General features: G+C 45.4%; 2 protein-coding genes across 5 annotated transcripts in view; one reads left to right on the top strand and one right to left on the bottom strand.

Moving 5' to 3' along the window:
• Positions 1–11,059, bottom strand: part of LRRC20 (leucine rich repeat containing 20) — a 98,689-nt gene extending 87,630 nt beyond the window's left edge. Inside the window, exons 1-3 of one of the 4 annotated variants that reach the window (XM_082222223.1) lie at positions 9,708–10,129; positions 9,013–9,423; positions 5,766–5,884 (exon numbers count right to left, since the gene is read on the bottom strand). In XM_082222223.1, the coding sequence (XP_082078349.1) occupies positions 5,766–5,847 (82 nt within the window). In that variant the 5' untranslated portion in view covers positions 5,848–5,884; positions 9,013–9,423; positions 9,708–10,129. Of the gene's footprint in view, positions 1–5,765; positions 5,885–9,012; positions 9,424–9,707; positions 10,130–10,162 lie in introns of those variants that run through there. The other 3 variants (XM_082222221.1, XM_082222220.1, XM_082222222.1) reach the window with 3 other exon arrangements.
• Positions 11,060–13,253: 2,194 nt separating this feature from the next.
• Positions 13,254–27,010, top strand: EIF4EBP2 (eukaryotic translation initiation factor 4E binding protein 2). Its single transcript, XM_082222246.1, has 3 exons — positions 13,254–13,679; positions 23,805–23,981; positions 26,205–27,010. Exons 1-3 carry the CDS (start codon positions 13,532–13,534, stop codon positions 26,234–26,236), a joined length of 357 nt encoding a protein of 118 aa, XP_082078372.1. The 5' UTR covers positions 13,254–13,531; the 3' UTR covers positions 26,237–27,010.
• Positions 27,011–27,507: the final 497 nt, after the last annotated feature.

The raw sequence follows: 27,507 nt of genomic DNA on the forward strand, positions 1-27,507 counted from the left end.
GCACAACCTGAAGCATCTGTAACCCGAAGTATGACTGTAGTTGCTCAAGGAGTTGTGGACTCAAAAAGGTTGGAAACCTCTGCAATAAACCATAAAATAATAAAGCTGTTCACAACATAGTAATGCTCATTACACACACACACACACACACACACACACACACACACACACACATCCAATTAGCCTCATTCATTTAGGCTCACCCGTATTTCCCCCCGTCAAACAAAGCTTTGGTATGTGCATTATTTATGACACAGATCAATGCTGTGCAATCTCAGAACGTTTGAGAGTGCTCAAAGAAACTGCAACAGTCAGCCCCATAGATTGCCAATGCTTTGCCCAGGATGACCTTATGTACTGTGAGCAGAAGACTAGTTTTCCCATCTCCCTTGTGGGATTATCACTGCAGGGCAGTTACCCTTACAACTGGAATGTTTTTGCGTTTCATTAAATCTTCATTTCATGAATATCCTTGTCTTACTGCTGTGTACCCCAGTGGCTCATACAAGGATAATTGCAACTAAATCCACCCGTGTGTGTAATTTTTCACACGTGATGCTATTCTCTCTCTCTCTCTCTCTCTCTCTCTCTCTTTCTCTCTCTCTCTCTCTCTCACACACACACACACACACACACACACACAATCTGTGTTGGGGGGAAGGTGCCCCATGAGAAACATCCTCAACTTGATTGGATAAGGCTTGATTGTGCAAGGCAGACACATCCCTCCTTCCAAGAAGTGCATCAGGGTTCCATAACCAACCAGCTCTTCCTCAATACAGCAGAAAGCTACCTTTGTATCCAGTCGGGATGTTTCAATGATTTCCCATCCTTTATGACTGCCTTCCTCAACCTGGTTGCCCTCTAGATGTTTTGGATTCCAATTCCAGCCAGCTACAGCCAGCGTGGAGGGATGACAGGAGAGGAACTCAAAACATTTGGGGAGAACCAGGTTGGGAAAGGCTGCCCTGTGGAAATACTTTGTGGATAAATTCCTTATGACACGGGTGGGGCAGCTGTGGCCTTCCATATGTTGTTGTTGGGCCACAACTCCCATCATCCCTCGCCATTGTTTGCATTGGTTGGGGCTGATGGGCGTCGGAACCCACTTTCCTCACTGCAGAAAGTTTGCCTTGGCTGTCAATCAGTGGAGGGGGAGTCGCAGAATGCTGACGAATAGTCCAACTGCTGAAGTGTTGCAGAAACAATTAGGGGTACCTAGATATTGGATGGAGATGCCAAACTATCTCCCTACTTTGCTGAAGTCCTGGTTTGATCTGAGTTAATAACATTGGTATCATATGGGATGTGGGTGGCTCTGTGGGTTCAACCACAGAGTCTAGGACTTGCCAGTCAGAAGGTCGGCGGTTCAAATCCCCACGATGGGGTGAGCTCCCGTTGCTCGGTCACTGCTCCTGCCAACCTAGCAGTTCGAAAGCACATCAAAGTGCAAGTAGATAAATAGGTACTGCTCCGGCGGGAAGGTAAATGGCGTTTCCGTGCACTGCTCTAGTTTGCCAGAAGCGGCTTAGTCCTGCTGGCCACATGACCCGGAAGCTGTACACCGGATCCCTTGGCCAATAAAGCGAGATGAGCGCTGCAACCCCAGAGTCGGCCACGACTGGACCTAATGGTCAGGGGTCCCTTTACCTTTACCTTTATAGTTATCATGAAGTGTTTTCATTTGGGGTGGGGGAGCGGGTGTGATGTGCAAGACCTCCCCACCGACTTCAGTTGCACAGAACCCGATATTCCTGGCCCACGACCGAATCCCACCTGAAAAACAGCAGGAGTTTGGGGGTGCCCATTGTCTCTCCAGAACCAAAGGAACGCCTCCGCTCAGGAAGAATTGGATTTAAAATTAAATCAGGCAGCAGGCAGGGAGAGCGAGGGAGATGATGTGAATGTTTAAGACTCTGTAATAAATTTAGAACCGGAATATTACCGCTGCGGTAATAGCTGCCGTGCCATGGGTTCTCCCCCTCTGCTTTATGGTCATACCTCTCTCTATGAACTGCTGTCATAACCAGTGTCTTTCCCACTGGCAGAGCACCTCAACATCCATCTTGAATCATGTCGCAAGGCCTAGGTGCGATCTGCCTTAGCAGCGACATGCAGATCAAAAATTGTTGAACATTGTGGAGATCGGACCAGAACCTAATTTTATTGTGTCGGTCATTTGGCTCAACAACCAAAAGACTCGAAATGTCCAGCAAGGAACTGACTACAATATACCAGTGAGAAAGCATTTCCTACTCAACGAAGAGTTGTGAATAGTTATTTAGATCACTCACAGAGATGCAATTTATTCACTTCAAGAAATACCTAATACTTATATTGCTTTTTGCTGTATTTTTGGGCCTGCATGCATCAATACTTTCAGTAATTAGCATTTTAATCACATTGGGAGGTGCCTTGCAAAGTTCCCTGACAGAAGCCAGATCGTATCAACATTTTCTCATTAATGAGCCTTAGCATAGAGTGGGTTTCAATTCAAGATGGAGCTGAAACTTTGCACTAAAGATACAACTTCGTTCCCATTTGCTCGTGTTGTACTTCTGCTTTATAAAACAAAACAAAACAAAAATAATCAATTCCATTTTTTCTTATTGTTTTTTGTTACTTTATTAATATACCGTATTTTTCGCACCATAGGACGCACAGGACAATAGGACGCACCTTGTTTTAGAGGGGGGAGAACAAGAAGAAAAAATTCTCCCCCTCTCTGCCCAGCGCCCCTTCAGTGAAGCGGCAGGAGGTGCTGCACAGAGAGGGGGAGAATTTCCCCCCTCTTGTTTTCCTGCTCTAAAACAAGGTGCCGTTTGGGGTGCATTCAGGCAGCTACCTTGGAAGCCTGGAGAGCGAGAGGGGTCGGTGTTCAGGATCTTTTCGACCTGCTCTTTGGGGCTGGCGGGGGGAAGCCCACCACCAGCCCCAAAGAGCAGGTAAGGGAGCAGCAGAAAGGCACAGCAGAGAGGCTCCTTCCATAGCCGCACGTCACCTCTCCAGCCAGGAGAGGGTCGCGGGGGCTTCTTTTGCCCCGCGCACGCTCTCCCGGCTGGAGAGGTGACGTGCGGCTATAGAGGCTCCTTCCATGTTTTTTTTTTATCAGCTTCATTCTCAACAAGTTTTTCTACTCCACTGCATTATTTTATATAGTCAAGAGTGTAAATCGATAGCACATTAAGTTTTAAATTAAATCTATAATGACTTTATAGCACAGATCCAAATTATCATAACAAGGAGCTGCAGGCATGGGCGCTTCTATCTTTTTTGCTTTCTTGTAAAACCATTCACTACTCCTACAACCATATGTACGGTGTCCATCAATTAAATTAGTATTAATGACAAGCAAGCTACCGTATCAAATTCAAATTGCCTGCAATGGGGACTGACACCAGTGAGTCAGCATATGGAAGGACGTCTTGCTGTCTCTTTGAGCGCCACTAGCAATAATCTTCCAAATGCTTCCCTTACCTGCCATATTGCTATTTTCTAACAAAACTCAAGTGCAGTTTTGTTGGCACATTTTAACATTTCACCCTCCAGGATTATAGATGGCAGATTTGCTAAAGTTAACTTCAAGAACAGGTGATGGCCATTTTGAAGATCTTCCTTGAGGGAACTAATAAATCCCTTTCTGAACAGGTGGCAGAATATTTGAATGTTGACGTGCTAATGTTCTTAGCTTCCAACTTTCCGCCTTTTTCTTTAGAGGCTGTGATTTTGTATTTTTTAAAATATTTTGTACTTTCTTTCATGCTTGAGTTGATAATAGTAAATACTTGATTGGCTGATTGATCTGTGTGTTTCCCCACCTTCTTTGCACCAGGTACCTCTCAGCTCAGTCAACTACCTGAGGGGCCCTTTGTCTGAAAACATTTGCCAGAAATTAAAAGTGACAGTGAGGTTTCATTTTGGAAGGGGAGCAGCTATGGCAAAAAGCTGACTGACTCACCACCGAAGAAGAAGAAGAAGAAGAAGAAGAAGAAGAAGAAGAGTAGTAGTTTGGATTTGATATCCCACTTTATCACTACCCTGAGGAGTCTCAAAGCGGCTAACATTCTCCTTCCCCTTCCTCCCCCACAACAAACACTCTGTGAGGTGAGTGAGCCTGAGAGACTTCAGAGAAGTGTGACTGGCCCAAGGTCACCCAGCAGCTGCATGTGGAGGAGTGGGGACGCGAACCCGGTTCCCCAGATTACGAATCTACCGCTCTTAACCACTACTCCACACTGGCTCTCTTAGACTGACCATCACTCCAATGAGTGAACGTACAATGGATGCTCGTGTTGCGAACATGATCCGTAAGGGAGGCACGTTTGCAACCCACAACCCGCATGTCTGCGTATGCACGGGTCATGATTTGGCACTTCTGCGCATGGTGCGATTCAGCGCTTTTGCGCATGTGCAAGTGCCAGAACCTGGAAGTAACCCGTTCCATTACTTCCGGGTTCGGCACGGTGCACAACCCGAAATCGCGCAACCTGAAGCATCTGTAACCCGAGGTATGACTGTACACTGCTTGAAGTTGGTTTGGTTTTTTAAAACCAATATTTGCACAATTAATGAAAATCCAAAGGAGCTGCTAAGTTTTTGCTAAGTGACCTAGTGAATGTGCCATCAGAAGATGCCCATGAAAAAGAGATGGTGTGACTCGCACTTTCATTTTTTCACTGCCCCTAGAGCTGAAAAATCAGTGGGCTGAGAGAGTTGCTTCTTGGTTAGCAGTGCAACAACTCCACCTGCTGGATGTCCAGCCAGAGTGAATAAAGAGTTCATAAACCACAACATCATAGATATAACTATGAGTGTTGATCTCATGAGGCCCAGTTAATGATCTGGGCTCAACTGATGCAAAAGCATTGCTGACGCTAAGCAAATCAGTTCCTTGGATAGGATTACAGGTGTAACAAATAATTATTTGCAAGAGTTGGTCTCATCCTCCATTATATCCCTTAAAGGTAAAGGTAAAGGGACCCCTGACCGTTAGGTCCAGTCGCGGATGACTCTGAGGTTGCGATGCTCATCTCACTTTACTGGCCGAGGGAGCCGACGTACAGCTTCTGGGTCATGTGGCCAGCATGACTAAGCCGCTTCTGGCGAACCAGAGAAGCACACAGAAACGCCGTTTACCTTCCCGCTGGAGCGGTACCTATTTATCTACTTGCATTTCGTGCTTTCAAGCTGCTAGGTTGGCAGGAGCAGGGGCTGACCAACGGGAGCTCACCCTGTCGCGGGGATTTGAACCGCTGACCTTCTGATCGGCAAGCCCTAGGCTCTGTGGTTTAACCCACAGCACCACCTGTGTCTCTTATTATATCCCTTAGTAACGTGATTTAACAAATGCAATTAATACCCAGCCTGCATGTTTAATATATACAGTGGTACCTCGGGTTAAGTACTTAATTCGTTCCAGAGGTCTGTTCTTAACCTGAAACTGTTCTTAACCTGAAGCACCAACCACTTTAGAAATTCTGTTTGTTTTTATATTCACTGTTTACATAGTTTTAAACGGCTTAGAGTAGTTAAAACAGCTTAGAGTAGAACTAGGGTGTATTAACTTGTTGCTGTGAGTCTCTCTGCTTTGAAACAATTGTCTTGTTTTTATACACGTTTCACTTCCTGCTCTGTCGAATTCTAGTTTTAGAGGAACTGTGGATTTGAATTCATTTTATTTTCTGTGTCACCTAGAGGACTGGCACTGATGGGCAGCTGATAAGTGGATTACTTTGGCTTTCCTCTGAAATATTTATTTCACTCACCAAGCGAATCTGCTTTGTTTTCAACCGTTTCATTCACTTTTCTGGCTACTCTGGCAACTGCTTCTCCCATCTTTTTCTCCATGCAGTCACGTCCCACCAAGAAAACACTTTGGGAGCTGCTAAAACAAACAAACAACAGATTCCATTGGACTAGTACTTCATAAGGGTTTTCAAAACATTTTTTAAAGACAGACAAATAGCACTTATTCTAAAACCAACATGCAGCTAAAATTCAGCATCGACCACAACTGCCAGGATGCCCCCACCCCCAAGAATCCTTACCAAGAGAGAACAGAACTGGGACAATTCTAAGAAAATATTGTCCATTAGTCCCCTTTCGTTCTTTGCAACTGGTGTTGCCTGAGACATGCAATGAGTTCAAGAGGCAAATACATCTTGCAATGCAGAAGCTGGCCAGTAGATGTGAATTTATGCTGTGGGAAACATACACGTGGACATAAAAGGGCTAAGCCTCTGCTTGTAGAATTTACCGCTCTTCGTCAGCAGCCTGCAGAAAAGCTGGGAGTCATTTTCCTTTCTTTTGTAAGTAACATATTAAAAGTGGATCTCTGTTATCTTTCAGCTTATCTCACCATCGAACATCTGAGTAAGGGGTGTGTGTGAAATACTACCAAATCCTTGTGAATTATTTTCATGTACTTCCAGCTATCAAAGAAACTAGATAGTTTATAACAAGGAAGGCTCTATCGGTCCCAAACAAAAAGGCAGGTTAAACTATAAGACTACAGATATTATTTGTTCAGTGCCAGGGATACAAACAAGTTTACCCTAACAGTATTTCTGAAATCTGAAGCATACATATGGGAAGGAAATCCAACTGAAATCAATAGGCTTGCATCTGGTTCCCCACTTTTGAATGATATAAAACTATTTGTGTGAATCCCAGTGGGTGAATTTAAAATGACATAAGATGAAATAAGGAAGAGAGGAGAAATACCTCCCTTTACATATGAAAAGTTAGAAGAAGGTCCCATGCAGTTTGGCATTAAAGAGAGAACCCAAATAAGAAAATATTCAAGGCTACAGAGGCAATTTACCTAGGAAAGTACTAACTCAAAGCAAAGCAACTTTTCTACTGTTATCAATGGGCCAACTCCAAGTTGCATATTGCCCATTATTATTTCCACAGGCATTATTAAATTGGAAGACTAAAAAGGCACAAGAGACATTAAAACAAGCACCAGGCAGGCCTCTTTAGGGTGGGTGTTTTACAATGGAGGGGCCACTGTTGAGAAGGCCCTTTCTCAGTCTAATAGGAATATAGTCACTATTAGCTGTCCGGGTAATAAATTACACATGTATTACCAGCAATTTCTGGAGCAATCTGATTACTTACATGCTGGTAAAATGCCCGTCTATGTGGTCTGGTCCAACGTTTACTGCCCAATGCTCAGCATATTCCAGTCTACAATTGTTAGTGCGTTCTGCTGGCATTTTAAGTTAGTAAAGATACATGCAAAGAAATACTGAGAGGTTTTTCTAGCCACCACAAAAGCAGCCCAGCAGCTTGGTCCTATATTTAGTTGACAGAATAGCAAAATTAAAATGCTGGACCAGTGGTGGAAAACCGATCTGCTGAGCTGAGGGACACTGCCAAACAAGTAACACTAAACCTGTCTGGGACTGGGGGTTATCTATGCCTTGAACAAATCTCAGAGTACAAAGCTAGGAGTATAACACAGCCTCCATTTGCCAACCACAACTGTGTTGGAGCAGAGAACACACAAGCTCAACGCTACCATGCACTGCAGCCCGTAATTGTTTGCATTCAACCAGCATGTATGCCAAAAGCTTCTACATACTGGCATAGTAGTTAAATCTTGTTGATTTCAAAGGGAACTTAATTCTAAGCAAGCATGCCTAGGACAGCAGCCTTTTAAAGTTATCCACAACATTTGAAAAAGCTTACGATTTGTGAGTGCTGCATTATTTTTCTGTGGTTGAAGATGACTACATATAGGGCGATTTTTCAATATGTCGTTCTAAATCAGTTATGAAGTCCACAGCATGGCAACAGTTTCATAAAATGTTATCTGGCAAACATCGCGATTTTGAGAAAACTGTGTAGCCAGCCAGTGCTTCCTCTGTTTCTTTTCATTCTGCAGCCCTTCCTTACCCCCATGAAAGAAGAAATTGAGGTTGTTTTCTTCAGAGTAAGAACAAAAAACGTTGCCCTGCTATATACCACTCTTTTTCTTTACTCCCATCTCCCCTTCTACCTGTGTGTGTACGAGATAAGTCTTTCTCTCCCCCTGTAATGACTTTACTGCCATTTTAATTTTTAATTTTTACTAAATCTACTATTTTTGTGAATTTTAAATTTGCCCCTAAAATTTGCCCCATAGAACATTAATATATTCTCCAGAAATCTTCAGTTGAATCATGCTATCATTAATTTCCCTGTAATTATATGCATCAAATTTAGATGTTGTTGTTGTTGTTGTTCAACATTTTCCCTGACTAGTTGCATTCACTGTGACTCAAAACTGTATTTTGGATTATCCTGGACCTGAATACCACCATTTGGTATCCAAGCCCCCAACCAAAGTCTTGCTTGGATGCATTTTGGCTCGCCTGCTGATGATTTCATCAGTGTGTGGTGATTTAGACTTGCTACTTAGTAGCAGTTGCCAGGACATTACCATGTTCGCCTCTACGTAGCTCCATCTTCTTTCAGATATTGTGCTATATCGGTATATTGTGATGTTTAGCTGGTGTTATATCATGATATTGAAAACCAGATATCGCCCAGCCCTAACATACAGTACTTTGCAACCTGCCCTTCTCATGTTCCAAGGTCACATTTCTCTCACACTTAGCCTGGCTTCTGGGCAAGGACTTCTGCCTGTTACTCTCTCGCTCCACCACTAGGCTTGTAGCTGTTTTTAATCATTCCCCACCCCACTAAATATTTCCCAGTCTGGTATAACACTGCCCTCCACAATTATGTGAGGATTATCGAGTACAGGCTCTGCGCACCAACACACAAAACAGGCACTTCCCCCAAACTGTTACTTTCACAAGCCAACAACCCAATGTTGTTGTTTTTCTTAAAAAATGTTTAGGGGTACTCTCATTGACTCAAGAAAATCACCATTTTATAGTTCAAATCAGGAAAAATAAATACAGTAAATGGACAAAAGTAGAAAGATTCACAAAATGTTTAGGGGTATGCGTCCCGGTGTCCCCCCAGAAAAAAGCACTTCAACCACCAAACAGAACTGACCTGCTCAAGATGTATCAAGTTGAGGGGACTCAGCTAAGGCTGTGTGCACATCAGGCACTGAAAGCACATCCTTTTCCAAACACAACCCAAATGCGGAGAACAGTAGTTTGCCCCTTACAGAACTACAATTCCCAGAAGCCTTTGAAACACAAACACAAACACAACTACAGTTCCATTAAATTTGCTCCATTTGTTTAAAATTGGGGAGGGGGGTCAATAAAAATGAATGGGCAAGAAAACCAAACCAAAGAAACTACAGTTCCCAGGATTCTTTGGGGGAAATTAATGTGCTTTAAAGAGATAGCATCGTGCCTGCAGTCGAGCCTTCACCGAGAAGGCATTTTGGAGCCACTGCCTAGGGAACAAGCTATAAATCTAACTTGAAACTGGAGACTACACGCAAAACAGAACCTCGATCTTTATACCTTATACCTCAATAAATTTTGAGGTTTATAAGGTAAAATTGGTTTTTTAAAATGAATTAAATATAAAAAGGTTAAAAATTGGGGATAAGAACTTGTTGAATTTACAATTCGAATGGGAATATAAGAAGGGGAGGTGTGGGGAAGTCAGGGAAAGATGTTATTGAAAATAAGGATTGCAAATTGTTTGTGTTTTTCATTGTTTGTTTGTTTTTTGGCTTTTTAAAACGGAAAATTCCTAATAAATATTTATTAAAAAAACAACAACAGAACCTCGATCTTGTTCCATGAGAAGATTCCCTCCACCAGTTTTTTTTTGGTTTAAAACCCTTCATTTCCTTGGGCGGGGGAAAGATATCCCTTCATTCTAAGAACAGCAGAGGCAGCTGTAAAACAGAGAGACAGAAAAGGCATCCCACAGCACACCCATGTTGTGTTTAATAGGGGTTTCCACTCAAGGCCTGTTAAAGGAAATGAGGCCTTGGACTACAACTCCCATCAGCCCACCCTGCCGCGGCGGATGGCCAGGGACGATGGGAGCGGTGGTTCAGGGTCGCACCAGGGACCCTCTCTTTCGCGTCCTCCGCTCTGCAGCTGAATGGCAGCCGGAAGTGGGAGCTGTGCGCCGCGCTCGGTTCCTTCCCCACGAGCCGCGGAGCCTCCTGCGCTCCCTCGCCGCCGCCGCCGCCCCAAGCTCCGCTTTGCTGTTTGGCAGATGCGCCTCTTACCGGAAAGCTAAGGCGAGCTGGTCCTTTGCACGCCGCCGCTGCAGCTCCACGCACCTGCGGGGCAGACCATGGTGAAGAGCAGCAACAGCTGCCTCTCCCCTTCCAGGAGCGATGGAGGAAATCCAACACAAGGGAGCCGGAGGGGGAAGCGGCGGCAGAGCAAAGGAGAGCCAATCGGTGCAGGAGCCCATGCAAGGAGGCCTGCGAGCCTGCAAGAGAAAAGGGAGCAGGCACCCAATTCCCTCTCCGTTAGAGAGCGCCCTCCCCTGTTGCAAGGAAGGGACCCTCGTGCCGGGAGCGGCCGGCCAACTTTAGACTGCCGCCGCGGAATGCCGTGTTTGCATTTTGATTCAGTCCTCCGGTTAGAAAGCTATCCGATCAGAGAAAGGGCTTGAATGTTACTCCTTTGCGCGTTGGGGGGTTTAGTGTGCGTGAAGAACAAACTCAGTAGCCCACCTTGCATGTTGGTTTGTTTTACTATTCCTGTTTATAGCCCAGCCCACCCTTCACTATCAGGTCTCAGGTGGGTTACAAAAGCAAAACAAATGCAGTTTATAGGAGAGTTATAAAGAAAACGGCTCAGGACTGCAATACCTCAAGGGCCACCTCATCACCCAGACCCTGTGATCATCATCTGAGGCCCTTCTTCATGTGCCTTCTCCACAAGAGGCCCAGAGGGCAGCAAAACAAGAACAGGCCTTTTCTGTGGTGGCTCCCCAGTTGTGGAATGCTCTCCCCAGGGAGACTCACCTAGTGCCTTCATACTTTAGGCACCAGGCGTAAACATTCCTCTTCGCCCTGGCCTTTGGCTAATTAAACAATCGGGTGGCCTTTTGAACTGGGTGTGGGTGTTACCGCTTAGTTTACTATGTTATGTATTATTTTGTGTTTATACTGTAATCTGTCCTGAAGGGCAGTGTAGAAATATAATAAATAATAATAATAATTTTAAACGTACTAGCTATGATGCTTATGTTCTACCTTCATTGTCTCTCTGTGTTTCTGAATAACACTTGCTGGGAAATAGCATGGGGGGAGTGCTGTTGCACTCAGATCCTGCTTGCAGACTTCCCATAGGCATCCAGTTGGCCACTGTGAGAATGGGATGCTGGGCTACGTGGGCCTTTGGCTCTTATCTAGAATGGCTCTTTTCGTGTTCTTAATGCCACAAAACTACAACAGTAAAATAAAAAGTTCTGCTTCAAGTGTCGAAAATACTTGACAAGTCATTGCAAGGTTACATTGCAAGGTCCTCTTGTGGGAAAGGAACGTGGGAACAGTTAAATTGTTTTCTGGTAGAAAACTTTGATTTTGTTGGCAATTCTCTTTTCCCTTCAGCGATTTTTCATGCTACAAAAAGCTGCTTTGTTTCCTTGGAGGTAGCAGGAGCTAGAAATCATGTCACCTTTAGAGTTTTGGAGTAAGTTGTCAGCAATATGCTGATGACACACAGCTCTACTTCTCAGGACCTTGGGACTGGATGAGAGCTCATTCCAGATAAGACTGAGGCACTGTTAGTGTGAAGCAGATTTGCAGATTTCTGTGCTCGGTTAGAGGCTAATCCTATGCATAGGTACAGTGGTACCTCGGTTTACAGACGCTTCAGGTTACAGACACTTCAGGTTTCAGACTCCACAAACCCAGAAATAGTACCTCGGGTTAAGAACTTTTCTTCAGGATGAGAACAGAAATCGTGTGGCAGCAGCGTGAGGTCCCATTAGCTAGAATGGTACCTCAGGTTAAGAACAGTTTCAGGTTAAGAACGGACCTCCAGAACGAATTAGTTCTTAACCAGAGCTACCACTGTACACTTAAACTCACCAATGAGTCCAGGTGTGACACAGGATATACAGGTTTGTTTCTATTACTCTCCAGCAAAATATGATTTCTTTTCTAGAACTGCCTTGTTCAAGGTCAAGAGCATAAAGTTTATCCGGTACATTTGACTTTCCGCCTTGTGATTGTTGCCATGTGTGCCAAAAGAAACATTCATTCTTTTTTACCGGTGGTGATGAAGAATTACGTAATAGAGAAAAATAAACAAACCAGCCTGCATCCATGCTCTATTAAGGATCTTTTCAAAATCTGATATTATTCAATAGAGCCCAAGACTACTTCTTACTTTTGAGTAAATCCCCACTTTGCTCAATGGGACTTTCTGCCCACGGTTGTTATCCCTGCCCCACAGAAGGGTGGTGGTTAACCATGTTTGACTCAAGAGCAGACCCACTGAAATTAATGAACCTTGCTAAAGAAATTAATCTCCGTGGGTCTGTTCTGAGAAAAAACTTGGCTGACTACAATCCTAAATTGCTGTTCTCAAGTAAACACAAATATGACAGACACACAGGAGCTGGCTGTTGTTTACAATATGTGCAAAACTGAGCCACCAAAGGATGCCAGTATTCAGAGGTGCCAACTTGAGTAAAATTGGGGGGGGGGGGCTAGGTAAGCCCCACCCTACATAATCACGCAGAAGATGTGGCATATGCACACCATTTAAATGGCAATGCCCAGCAACTTTTGGGGGGCGACTCGACCCCATCAAATATTTGGGGGGGGGGCTCTGAAGGGCGCTCAGCCCCTAGGACTTTGCTCCTATGCCTGAATTCATCCAGTAGTTGTGTGCAGTATCAAAAAATGTAAACGAGATCTTCGGTTTTCTTTTTGGTTTATTGATTTTCAGTTACAGAAGCATTTGACACATTCACGGAGAGAAAAGATACGATCAACAACAGGTTGGAGTACAGAGCCATCACAAAACAAAAAAGGGGGAAATATAACAGAAGCAATCGCAGATCCTCGTTCCAGCAGGGCTTGCCCGTGGCTCCAGAGCACGAGGCCAGCTTCGCCTTCCTGCCCCCGGCGCGGCCTGGGAGGCGAAGGAAACAGCCCGAGCGGAGCCCGGCCCTCTCGCTCCGACGCCAGGCGTTGTGTTTACACGGGAGGAAAGCCCGCTAAGGCTTTTTCGCACGCCCAAGCAACCGCTCCGTCCCTTGACACGCCGCTCCTGCCTGAAGCAGCAGCCAGCGCGGCCCTCCCACCCGGCCACTCCTCCGCCGCCGCGTGTCCCCGCCTCCCCTGGCGGCCCCCTCGTTTCCTGCTGCTGGCGGAGGCCGAGGGAGAAGGTGGCGGTGGAGGCGGTGGACGGAGGACAAGAAGCGCCCCGCAGCCGGAGCGAGCCTCGTCCGCGGAGGAAGCGCAGCAGCGCCGCCGCCCCCACCACCTCCTCCTCCCGCTTTCCTTCCGTGTGTGCGTGTGTTTGTGTGCATTTGCTCCACCGCCGCCCCCTTCCTCCTCCTCCGCTTCCCTTTGCAGCCCCTTCGCGTCTCTTCCTCCCCGCAGTCCGGGACAATAGAAGCAAAGGAGATGTCCTCCTCCGGCGGCGGCGGCGGCCACCAGCACAGCCAGAGCCGCGCCATTCCCACCCGGACGGTGCTCATCAACGACTCCTCGCAGCTACCTCATGACTATTGCACCACGCCCGGGGGGACGCTGTTTTCCACCACGCCCGGAGGTAACATCAGAGCAGTAATAATAATCAGCCTCATCATCTTGATGCACACGGGCCTTGCCGAGAGCTGTCCGCTGTGCATTTGCTCGCGGGCATTGCAAAAGGGGGCGAGGGCGCCCTATAGGTCGGGGTGGAGGGAGGAAGAAAAGGAGACGTCGCAGGGGCGCCAGCGAGCATGGCCAGCCAGGCTTGAAAAAGGGGGACGAGGCCTCCAGAGGCGAGGCCGTCAATCATAAATGTAGCGGCGGGGTGGGCGTGTAATTTTCTCTCTCTCTCCCCCCCCCCTTAATAAGATTGAGGAGGAAGTTGGGAAGCTAAGTCGCTGAGTCTCCAGGCCATATGCTGGAAGCCCCCTTCGGTGGGCCTTGCTCTGCCCGGGTCTGCAGGGCGCCCGCAAGAAAGACGCGCGTTGGCGCGCGCCCCGACGCATGGCGGCGAGGTGGTTCTCTTTCCCCCCTCGTTGCTCGAAAGGGGAAGCTGCCTTGGGGTGTACAAAGCATGGTGGGGAAGGGGGAGTTTGCCCCCAGAGCTAACGGGGGGGGGCTCTTCCCTCTCTCCCTGTCTCCCCGCCCCTCTTCCCGCCGTTAGTTTGCCTTGCCGCTTTCCTGGGCCGACCCGGGTCTAGATAGGCCGCGCTCCCGGTGCGCGGGGCTGCTGGCGGCGAGTTATTTGTAAACAAGGCCCAGGAGCCTGGAGGAAAAAGCCCGTGACGGTTGCACAATAGCAGGGGAGGAGCGCCGAGGCGGGCGGGGGATTTCTCCGACAGCTGCAGCCCCTGCAGGGAGACGGAGCGCCGGCTCCGCCGAGGGGTCGGCCAGCCTCCCAAGACAGGGGGAGATCGAGGGATCCCGACCAAAAGAAAGGATATCCCTTTTGCAGAGCTACCGGGGATACGGATTGTGCCAGCCACGTTTTGCACAAGCCTCCTCTGTTCAGGCCTGTCCCTGGGAATTCAGCCTGCTGCTGCTTTCCTGAATGACTTTGTTTTAAAATTTAAAAGGCTCGGGCGCCAGAGCCCCTTGCGATCTTGTATGTTTTAAGAGGCATACAGGGTCTCTGCCACTCCTGAGTGGCCCTATAGTAAAATAAACTCCTTTGCTCCACCCTGAATAATTTACAAATGCTGTATTCTGTGGCGTTTTACATGCATTGAATACTGTACTGGCAGAACGAAGGTATGAAGGCAAGGCAAGCAAGATTCCTCAGTTTACTGGTTGAGAGCTGGTTTGAGATTATGTACAGAACAGAGCAGGGTTTCTCTCACTCCCCTCCCCCCACCCCTAGCTGGGTAGGCATTGCACTTTTCCTGGTTCACAGCCCAAAGCTCATTGCTGAAAAATGTGGAAGTAGGTCCTGCATTCTGAGCTGTTTCTTTCTGAAAGACAATACAAAAACAATGTCTGGGGCTTGGAACCTGCTCCTTCTCTGTAGCCTAGACATTAGGACTTGGCCTGAAGCTTAGTTTAGTTTCCAGCCACTTAAAAAGGCAGGCATTAGCAGCTTTGTCCACCTTTCTTTTCATTTTATATGCTTGAAATGCTGAATTGCAAATTATGGTGGCATGTGGCTTTCATGGCATTAGAATCATTGCAGCTAACAAAGTTGGATCTGGACTTCAAAAGCAGGTGACAATAAATCTTTCAAGTCCTTAAGCCTTAAAGTTTAAGGTGTCAAAATGTTCTTCATAAACTAAATGGTGACACTGTGCCAAATCCATACCATTGTTCTCTTCCCAATTTATCCTTCATGCCTGCCTTTGGCTGCTATTCATGTCATGCACACATGCTACTTTGATTTGTGCATACATAGGCATTATAGATTGCGGGCCCCCTAAACCCTAGAAATTGATAAATGGTAGGATTTTGATGATTTGGGATGTGAAGGGAGAAACGGAAACTGCAGAGGAATTCCTGGGCTAGTCTGCAAAACTACCTGGCCAATCTAGGGCCATTAAGAAACCATTGAGGGCCATTAGCAATGCAGGACAACTGTCCTTCTCCCCCTTGCCCTGAGGTGTGAACAGAGACAGGGGTTTGGAAGGTTGCCAGGGTAACTGTGTGTTTGGGATGTCAGGAAAAGGGAGTCTTGGTAGCAAGGGGTTCTGGGAAGGAGGAGGAAGAGAGAGTGGAATCCATCTTTGGGCAGGCTGGCTGCAAAGCTGACAGGGAGAGATGTCTTGCACTCCAGGACTGCACTTCTCTGGTGTACAAGCCTCTCTTGAAATGACTGTGCAGTGAGATCTGTACTCCCTCCATGCAGAATGAAGGTGAATAAACCATCTTTCTTAAAGCTACAACAAGTCCGTTATGTCTCAATTCTCAAAGGAACACAGACTCTGGGAGAGTGCCTGGAACCCCATGGGCTTTTGCCACCAATTGGCAGAGAAAGGGGGAGGCACCCAACTTTTATAACACAGAATTACAGCCTTTCCTGCTACCCACTTTGGTGGGTCCTGGCAGGCTTGTAGGTTTAAAAAAGGTGCTTAATTTTACCTTTGCATGCAGCTAAAATTGTGCCTCTTTGGAATGGGGCTACCTGTGAGCCTTCAGAAGGCCTTCTTAAGGAGTTGCAGCTTTCCTTTTTTCAATAGTAGATTTCCCTCATGAACTCATTGCTTCCTGTGTATTCTGCTTTTCCTCTTTTAATCTAATCATTCCAAATTACTCGTGATTTTGGGCAGTACTCATCTGTTTCTTTGACACATGTTAATTTGCTGTCCTGTGTGTCTGGGATGGCTGCCTGCTGAATGAAGGTAATAAGAAGGGGTGCTATGCATATAACAGTGGTGGGAACCTCATCTCAACCCCCTTCACAGCAGCCTTCTAGAAGCCACATTCCTCTGGTTGGCAAGGCCAGAGGTGAAAGTGGGTGGAGCAAATAATGTAAATTTTACCACTGTACTAGTTTCAACATGCACTCATCCTCCTCACACAAATCGTTGCTCCAGGCAAGCAAGAAGCATTATCAAGGGCACATTCCTGCAAGGCAAAAATGAGGGTGCCAAGTGGGGGTTTCTATGAGGAGAGCCCCAGAAGCTAAGTAGAGAGGCATAGGGGGCTGCATCTGTGCTCCTGACCTGAGGTTTCCCATCCCTGGCATAGAAAGTTTCAGGTTGCAATTATTTTATTCTGTTTTGATTCAAATTTGCTGTGATTGGGGATTTAACTAATTAAAATCAGTGACACGTTCATACACTTCCCTAAAATAGCCTTTAATATTCTACACTTGGAACAAAATGTCCTCCAGTGATTAATTCAGTTATAATGGTAAGATTTTATTTGTGCACACGTAGAGCTCATGCAGATGAAGGGAGATCATATATAACATTACTGTTCACTAAAACAGGTTTGGGGACCTTCTGTCCCTCCAGATGTTGCTGAACCACAACTCCCATCATACCTGGCCATTGGCCATGCTGGCTGGGGTTGATGGGAGTTGTAGTTCAAAACATCTGGAGCGTACCGAGTTGGGTAAGGCTGCACTAGATTCTAGTGCCTGTTGGTTTGGAGGATTTCTGTAAGAAAAATTGAGCTAGGTTTTCCTTGCTCTGTTCCAGCAAGATAACTTCCATTCTTGAGTAAAAGTGCATACTTGGGGTCACTTGTCTATAAAGACGTAAGAAATCCATACAAATACAATATCTTGCTTTATCATTTTAAAATTCTTTACTGGACAAGGGGGTTCTTTCCTTCCTTTTTTTTTAAGGTAAGCCATGATAAACTGGCCAACCTACCCCCATCTTACTGAATCTGCCTAGGTCATTCCTACATTGAAATAATCATGAAAAAGGACAGCGCCTGCAGATCAAGCTGGCCTGACTGCAATTTGGTTTTGAAAACAATGTTAGGTGCATGATACTATGATTCTACGATCTCCAGACATTCATATTTTCATTCTTGGAACCCAGGGGCCTTGTTTTGTTAGGCCACTTCTACTGTTCCAGGAATTGGAGCAAAATAGCAAGCATCCGAAACTGAATATTACTCCTGAGTGTAGCTGTAGATGTGTAAAGGAGAAGGAACTTAGAAGGACAAAGTATCAGCTTGCTTCTTAGGCGTTCCAGCAGTCATGAGGAACTGAGAAGGGGCAAAAAACACAGAAATTTAGCAACATTTGGATTGGTTCCCCAGCTTATACAGAGTTTCTTCTGTTTTGTTAGAAGACAAATTCCATGCTCATTCTGATTTTGTTTTGTTTCGTTTGAAAGCACTGAGTGTGCCTTGCTACCTGCCACGGACACTGGAACGTTGCCCAGGTCAACAACGGGGGTGGGTGGGGTGAGGATTAGATGGGTTCCAGGAGCAAAGAGACATGAATGTTCAAGTATTAACACTTCTGCTGAAACCTGCCTTGAAAAGCAACCTCTCAGCAGGCCTCTTAGGAGCCTTGTGGGCTGAAAACTTCGAACCCACAGTGTATGTGTCCATCCCCCCCCCCCCCAATTCAGGCAAGTCACCTGCTTATTTTCCAAGAACTGAAGAATATTGCCACTAGATAATCACAATCGTAATAAAAAACCAATATAAACCATTAGGGTTTTCCAATAGCATTTCTAGCTTTGTGCTTTGGAGAGGCAATGACTGTTCCTTGTGCCAGTACAGTGGTACCTCGGGTTACATACACTTCAGGTTACAGACTCCGCTAACCCAGAAATAGTGCTTCAGGTTAAGAACTTTGCTTCAGGATGAGAACAGAAATCGTGCAGCAACAGCACAGCAGCAGCAGCAGGAGGCCCCATTAGCTAAAGTGGTGCTTCAGGTTAAGAACAGTTTCAGGTTAAGTACGGACCTCCGGAACGAATTAAGTACTTAACCCGAGGTACCACTGTAGTTTCTTCTCTCCCCTATTCCCCATATGTAGCTGCTAAGAAGACCTTTAATTTATAATCACTACAGGCAATCCTTGCTCAGTGACAATAGGCCTCACCACCCTGTTTTCAAGTTCGAGGGAGAAAGTAGTCTTCAGGCTCATTATTCCCTCTGGATTAAAGCTGCAAAACACAAGATACGTGTGCAAATACTTCTTAGTTTCAGACTGCTGCGTTGCTTGAGGCGGTCAAGATCAAGGGCCCAGAGTTCCGAGACTGTTCAGGCGCAGAGATGAACTGATAAGCTAGCACATAAAAATAAACTTTGTGTTCATGTTTGGGGTGAGAGGTAGGCTACAGTATCAGAATGGTTCTTGTTGACCTCAGTTCCCCTGAGCTTGTAGTCTTGTGTTTGTTCTGTTGTTCAAACACGAAGAGGGGCTTTTCTTTTGGTACAGGATACAAAGTATTTTTGTTGCCAAGTAGCCCGCCCATGGGTGAGACATTTGAAATGAACAATGAAAACGGGGGCAAAATTGTATTATGCTGCTTTTTTGGGATCTCGGTTTGGGATGGTGGAATAAGTGAGCTGGCAGATTTGGCTAGGAAAACCCTTACATTGCAATACCACATTGCAAACGGGCTGTTCATCTCTCTCCCAGTATTATTGCTTAACTTGGACCATAGTTGGGTAGGGTATTTTACCCCTGTACTTTATTTTACTTATTCAAAGCTACAGTTTACACATACTGTGTATATCAAGTTTGAGTTTCATAAAGCCACCACACTGGGGGGGGGGGAGTTTATGGAGTATAACTTCAGTTCATTTACGGGTAGAATTTAACAGCTTCTTTTTCAATAGTATTTCCTAGTGATCAGCTATTCTAATACGTGCTTCTAACCCTCAGCTTGCACCTCTTAGTTTCAAATGCCTTTGCTTACTTTCCTTTTTGTATCTGTATTTTAATGAGGTTAATGACCAGAAAAATGACTGTGAAACTCGCCCTCGTTCCTCAGTGTCAACCGCAGCATCTGTTGGTTGTATTGCTGTCAGCAGAGAACATAACAGAACCCACAGAGCTGCCTATTAGCCGGCCCTTCTCCTTCCAGTAGACTTTTTGGACAAGTTACGCGTCTAAATTCCATCACTTGCAGTGCCTTCACATATAATGATGACTGTTATGCAGATGTTAAGCTACTACTTGAACTCAGTGGTACCTTTTCCAAGATAAATGTGATCGAAGTGTTGGATTGCAAGACTGAGCTGGCTCAGCTAGCAACTTTGGAAGGGAATACCTTTCGGCAACAGAATAGACATCTTCATGGAAGTTACTGGAAGGCTGATACCGTATTTTTCATCCCATAGGATGCTCCGTCCCATAGGATGCACCTAATTTTTGGGGGGGGATGGGAAATAAAAGAATTTCCCCCCCTTTATTTCCCTCCCAAAACCAGGTCGGGGAACAGCGGGATGGTGGCGCTGCACTTCCCTGCTGCCCCCCGAGCTTGTGGGGCTGTCCGATGTCTGCCCAAAGCGCGGGGCGCTCTGCTTCAGGGCATCTTGCGCGCCGGGCGGCAGGCTGCTATACGCAGCGTGGGGAGCCCTGCGGGAACTCCCGTGGGCTCCCCAGGCTTGCTGATAGCTTCCTGAAGCCTGGAGAGCGAGAGGGGTCAGTGCGCACCGACCCCTCTCGCTCTGCAAGCTTCAGCGAAAGCCTGTATTCGCCCCATAGGACGCACACAAGATTTCCCCTTCATTTTTGGAGGGGAAAAAGTGCGTCCTATAGGGCGAAAAATACGGTATATCTCCTGGCCATGCTTTTGCCTGCCCCTACTACTTCTTCAAGGGACGTGGGTGGCGCTGTGGGTTAAACCACAGAGCCTAGGACTTGCCAGTCAGAAGGTTGGGTGTTCGAATCCCCGCAACGGGGTGAGCTCCCGTTGCTTGGTCCCTGCTCTTGCAAACCTAGCAGTTCGAAAGCACGTCAAAGTGCAAGTAGATAAATAGGTACCGCTCCGGCGGGAAGGTAAACGGCATTTCCGTGCACTGCTCTGGTTCGTCAGAAGCAGCTTAGTCATGCTGGCCACACGACCTGGAAGCTGTACGCCGGCTCCCTCAGCCAATAAAGTGAGATGAGCGCCGCAACCCTAGAGTCGGCCACGACTGGACCTAATGGTCAGGGGTCCCTTCACCTTTACCTTTACTCCTTCTTCAGCAGAGAAACCTCTGAGCTCAAGTCCAGCAATTGGAACAAAATGTATAAATTGCCTAATTTTTCTTGTAATTCTTTATACTTGCTGTGCTTTTCCTCTTGCAGAAATGGGGAGTTTTGGGTTCTGATTTATTGTAAGCTGGTTTTAGACTAAATACTGCAGAGTAAAAAAAATGGGAGAGCTGCAGAAGAAAGGCTACCAAGCAGAGAGAATAGGTTCCTGGGAATGTGCTAAATGTCAACAGCAACAGGTGGTTGCTGGAAACCTCAAGTGCCTTCTTTCTAGGTTCTTAAACTGAAACGACTTACACGTTTCCAGTATTTTCTCCTCTTAAAAAGCTGTTAGGATTTTGTGCGTGTTATTTTAATCTTGTAAATAGGTCTGCAAAAGTTGCTATGCCTCAAGCCTTGATCCTGTGTCCTATATTTATATACCCACCTTTAGTCAGTTTTGTAGCATTTGTGGCCTGAAGGAAAGGGTTGGCAGTGCGAGGAACAATTCTTGTCTGGTTTACAAAAGTTTCCTTTGCTGTTCCTTTAGAAATATTGCTTACCTTTCACAGCTGATTTGGCCGAGTGGTTGTTTACAAGCCTGGGTTGTTCAGTTTCTGTATTACCTCTGCATCCTAGGAATGTGCACAAACGGTGCTGTTATAAGGGTTTCACTCTCCTAATCTTAGTGGAGCATGATTCATCGTAAGGGAGGAAGCAGTTGCTTACATGTGTTGGGCCCAAGCCACAGTAAAAGACACAGTTTGGTTGTTTGTAGTACTTCTGCAGCCACTCAAGCCATTTTGTTTACTGACTGCAAAAGGAAACTGGAGGCTCAGGTGTATAGCTCCACAAAAACAAAGCAACCCTAATGGGAGGGATGGTCAGATCACAGGAATTTAGCCAAATGATGAAGATGGGATTTAAGAAGTGTGACCAGATATGGAGAGTGGGTGGGTTGGAATAGAAGTGTGTTCCATGTGCTTCCCTGCCTCCCTGTTAAATTTTTAAAAGTCTCCTCCTGTTTCTGAAGTGTTCAGCCTTGCCTCACTTTTCTCCCTTTTGCATACAGAGATGGAATTAATTCCAGACTGGTGCCTCTAGGGTTTCATTCAAACCAAACAACCAGATAACTGCTGTTTAAACTATACAGTACTGCTGTTCAGATTACAGCTCTGCTCTTACTGTGAAATGAAGCAGAGTTCATAATATTGCCTTCCGAAAGGAGCTCTGTGGTGACAGAGAAGAACAGCTTGTTTGGTTGGCCACGAGCATTTCCTGTAAATATACAGTCACCAGAGTTTTGTTGTTATGTGACATGTTGTCAGAGATAGTGTTAGAAACTGGGATAGAAAAGCTAGGAGCCAAATGGCTTCCGGGACCTGGGTTGTGGGCGCCAAAACAGAATGTTTGGTCGCCACTTTGGGGGAGGGGGGATGTTGGCAGCACTATTTATTCTTTTGATAAGCATGAATTAATACGTAATTCACATGACACATTGTTATTATCACATTTTTAGCAGACATGATTAATGCATGTTTACTTTGGTGTTTACAATGAAAATATTGGTACCATACTTCGGTTTTCAAAACACTCTACTCTTTATTGTTAAACTCCTTAGTATATTATCTATCTTTGAGTGTCAACCAGATGCAAAAAATAGCAGCTAGACTTTTTGAATTGCTCACAAATGGAGCAAAATGCGTCTGGCACCCTGCTAATTTCAAACCCTGGTCAGAGACACAAACTTCTCTGTTTTCTCCTTGTATTCATAGAATTGTAGAGTTGGAAGGGACCCTGAGGATCATCTAGTCCAACTGCCTGCAATGCAGTAATATTCAGCTGTCCTATTTGGGGATCGAACCTGCAACCTTTGTGCTATTAGCACCATGCTCTAACCAACTAAGCTAGCCAGGCATCTCAGATTAGAACATGAACCCTGCTGGATTTGAGACCAAAGTCTATGGAGTCCAGCGTGCTGTTTCTCTCAGTGGTCGATGTCTGAAACTATCAAGAAACCACAGGCAGGGCATTAAAGCAAGTCTCTTCCCCTGTTGTGTTGCCCTCGGCACCTGGTATTCCAAGGCACATTGCCTCCCAGCATCCCTTCCTGTTGAACTGATGTGAAAGCCACATGCACCTTTAGCAGGACTGCAGGGAAGCAGCATGAGGAGTCCCCATCTATATCTACATGCTACACGTGTAGTCAGATGTGTCATCTTTAGAATATATAGATGAGAAAACTGGTTTTCATCTCTCCTAGGAAATTGGCATCCATGCATCATAGTCAGTGAATGCTGTTTCTTTAAAAAGAAAATAGAGAGCCATACCCACTCAGCGTGAAAATGGCAGTCTGTTGATTCTACTTGCAGTACAGTTCTGAGTCTGTCCACTCAGATTTAAGCCCTAGTTCATTCAATGGTAGGGTTCCCATATTTCAAAAAGTAAAAACTAGGCTAGCCCGAAAGTTGTTGAGCTTTCTTTAGATGAACCCCCGAGTTGTTTTACAATAAACATGATTTTCCGATAGAAATGCCTAAGATCTAGAACAAAGCACTACCTTTCAGAAATCCCCGCACCCCGACGTCAATTCTGGATGTATGGCAGCCCTATTCATTGGGATTTATTCCCTTGTAAATAAGTTTATTATTTGCAGCAAATTAATTAGCAAACTGATGAGCTTACCATAGATTCCGGCATATAAGATGACTTTTTAACCCTGGAAAATCCTCTAAAAAGTCGGGGGTCGTCTTATACGCCGGGTATGGGTTCGCTGGGCAGCGACAGTGGGCGGCAGGCTCTGCACCAGGAGGAAGCTGCCCAGCGATGCCAAGCCGGCTTAGCATCGCTGGGCAGCTTCACCGGGCAGCTTCCTCACGGCGCGGAGAGCCCGCTGCCCAGCGAAGCTGTCGCGTATAAGACTGGGCGTATAAGTTGACCCCCCAAATTGGCAGCTGCCAATTTGGGGGGTCTTATACACTCAGTTGCCTAATATGCAGGAATCTATGGTATATAAAGACTTGGGCCTTACTTGAGTTATTATATGAGTATTGTTTGTAACCTCATCTATTGGGAAATGATTCTGATAGGCTAATTATCTTCTTCCTCTGCCCCCAGGTACCCGAATCATCTATGACCGCAAGTTTCTGTTAGATCGCCGGAATTCTCCCATGGCTCAGACTCCTCCTTGCCACCTTCCAAATATCCCAGGAGTTACCAGCCCTGGTACAATGACTGAGGATTGCAAAGTGGAAGTAAACAATCTGAACAATCATGACGGGAAGCCTATAATTGGTAAGAGCATGGCACATTTTGTTGTATAACTTTTCCATGATCGACTTTTAGGGTTTCGTAAAGTTTTGCTTCAAAATCATGTCATTTCTTTCCTCAGTGCAGCATATATCTTTTTATTTCAAAGTTGTGGGATATAGTGCTTTTCTTTGTCTTTAAGGAGCCTCTGCATATGGAGCGCAGACTCAGTGAACTGTTGCACTGATCTTGTGTGGGTTGCTCGTATGCTGAATTATCGCCCTTAGGCTATTAAAAACTCTGTAAAAGCGTAAGTTGATTGACAAACAGGAAACTGCCTCCTGTTCTGTCATAACTATTTAACACTGGTGAATTACCTGAAGGTTGTCTTGGATTTTGGATGGTGTGGTGAAAATTCAAGTCCAGATGTATGAGGTTGTAGGTCACACAATCCCCACTTCCTGACACGATCTCCACCTCCCCACACCCGTGTGGTTTTGATAACATAACTTGCTCACATAGACTATCTGGAGCATGAAATATCCATTAGGAGAGCTAGATTTCAAGCCATCCATTAGGACTATTGGCTGCAAGCATATATTTAGGCTAAATGGGAGTTGGACAGCAAACCTATAGTGGGGAAAATGAGGCCAGTGGCATCTGGCATGCATTTTAATATATGATTTGGCTGGTCCCAAACATGAGTTATTGGTATTTGTATTTAAATAGGGGAATAAATGTGTAGATTTTGTGATGTACAGGCATATGATCATCAGGAAGATAGTGATCAAGTTCACTCCAGAAACATAAATATAGAGCATGCTATACATATGTACTGTATACTGTATTTTCCCGTGTATAAGACGCCCCCTATTTTGGGGGACCCAGTTTCAGAAAATGGGAGGAGATGGCACAGAGTTGTTGAGCTTTTTTTCCACCTCTTGTCTGTCCCCTCACCGGCAGAAGCTATCAATTGTCTGCACACTTGCCGCAACATCAGTCAATCAACAGCACCCATTGACATAGCAACCAGAAACACGCACAATAGTTGCTGACAGCCACGGCAGCAACCAATCTAACGCCCACCCTATACACTACCTATGTATAAGATGACCCCCATTTCAAGCATGATTTTTACATGGAAAAAAAGTTGTCTTATACATGGAAAAGTACAGTATATACTTAAAGTTATGCCCCCTGCTTCAGTGATGATAATAATTAACACAAAATCAGATCAAACAAACTGGTAAACAGCAGACATCTAAAAATAGGACAGCAGAAACAAAGAATAAAAAGCAACTTGGCTGACTAGTCTTGGGAAATAGTAAGGTCTTCACTTGGTGCCTGGAAAAGGGATTGTCAAACTGCAGCCCTCCTGAAGTTGTTGGACTACAACTTTCATCATCCATGATCATTGGCTATGGTGGCTAGGGTTCATGGGATGGAAATTGGAGCCAAGATAAAAAATAAAAATAAAAAAGGAGGGTTTGACCACCAATCACAAAAGAGAAACACACGTTATTTCAAGCCGGGGGGGGGGGAATAAAAGAATGTAAGTGATACGCTTTTTTATTTTTTGCAATGAATGAACTAAAACAAATAGTATTCCCCATCCCTGGGAGAAAAGCCTTGTAAGTTAAGGCAACTTTAGGCCTACTATACGTTGATGGACTACAACTCCCATCAGCCTCTGCCAGCATGGCCAGTGGTTAGTTGTGGTCCAGAAACGTCCACAGGGCCACAATTTCCTCATCGATTCATTAGATTGAAGTAGCACAATCTTGAGGATGTAGAATAAATTGTACCACTTCAGTATACAAAAAGTATATACAGACTTGTATGGATTGTTGGTTTTTTTGTATTTTTTAAATTCTCTCTCTCTCTTTCTCTGTGTGTAAATAAAAGTGACAAAATGTGGAGTTTTGCTACACATTATGAATTTTATACATGCATATATAAACACCAGCAGCTGCATACTCTATCTGGAAACGATTCCAGACCAATCCTTTCTGCTGTGCTGTTTTCCTACTTGGAAGGAATTTTGTTTTATTTTTTAATGCACTCGTGCACGCGTGTGCACCCCACAACGACAATCTGAACAGCTCCCACCCCTGTCTCCTATATGTATTAATGAGGCCTGCCTCAAATGTTATGGAGGGCTGACAGAGAAACTCACCGTGCCTCTTAGGAGGACACTTAAAACTGTACATGTGTGATGCTTCCTCAACCCACCCCATACTGACTTGCGTCCTCTTGTCCTTCAACCAGGTGATGATGCTCAGTTTGAGATGGACATCTGATCTTCCATGAGGGGCAACCATGGGGAGACAGCAACTCCTGATCACCTGTGCACATCTGATTTGGCCAACAGGATCAACAACTGAAGGATGGAAGAAGAAGAAGCTGTTTTCCACTGGAATCTTCACTTCAGCTTTTGAAGTGCCAAAGGATAAGAGGACTATTTACCCCACTCCCCTCGATTCCCATTAGCCATGCAATGCTTCACACCTCCTCCTTTGCTCTCCCCCCCCACTTTTTGTTTTTAACCCTTTCATATCCCTGGTTTGTGACTGAATGGAAACCCATGATAAATTTATTGAGCTAAGGTGTGTCCCTTGGCTTCTCGCACTTTAGAGACAACTTCTCAAATCATGCACGCGCGAGAACTTGGCTTCCATCAGCATTTGGATAATTATTGCAAACCACAACACCACCACAAAAAGGGGCCACGGAAGGGGTGGATATATGCTTGAAGGGACACAACACTGCCGTTGTTCTCCTCTCCCTTAACTGCTGTCAATTTAATCCCATTTGGTAACCTGTTTCTGTGTATCTTTCATTTGTGTGTGCAGTGCACTCACTCGGATTCTTCCGCATCTCCTTACTAATTAGTATATCTCGGCACTTGGTGGGGTTCTGTCTTGTACAAGGGCTTTGCTGTGATGCCTTTCCAAATTATAAGTTCCCCTCCTGTTCCGAAGAACAGGTGGGAAACCTAGAAAGAGCCACCACTCAAATCATTCCTATTTCCTCCTAGTGCCTGCTAGAAACTCCCCATTTCAAAAAACAACAACCCTTCTCTCTTCAGCTTCCTAATTTGAACCCATCAGTGTTAAAGGAGAACCACATTTCGTTCTGACTTAATACCATACTTGATGGTCCTCTGGACTGTTTGTCTTCAAGTCTACTCTTCCCATTTTTGCTGCTGTTAACATCTGCCGGAATGTTTCCAAGTCTACTATTGTGCCAAAAGGATTCATTTAAACACCCTGGCTGTGCTTGACTAGAATAGGCTTCGCAAGAGTCTAGTGCTCTTCCATAAGCTTGGGACACCCTAAGATTTACTTACTGGGCTGTTGAAATATGCCATTCTGATTTCATGGTGTGTGACTTGGGGTGGCGGGCAATCAAAAAGTTAGTAAGCCTATTGGAGCAAAACCACCCAGCTGGGATCCTGTTCACCCATCTTCTTGCACATTTCCTGAATTCACACATTACTAAATCAGCTGGGTGAGCAAGGTACCCTTTAGTTGCTGATGGCCTCACTTCATTCGATTCTTATGGGTGAACT

The sequence above is a fragment of the Podarcis vaucheri genome (genome assembly GCF_965113315.1).
Source record: "Podarcis vaucheri genome assembly, chromosome: 5".
In the NCBI taxonomy this organism is placed as follows: Eukaryota; Metazoa; Chordata; class Lepidosauria; order Squamata; family Lacertidae; genus Podarcis; species Podarcis vaucheri.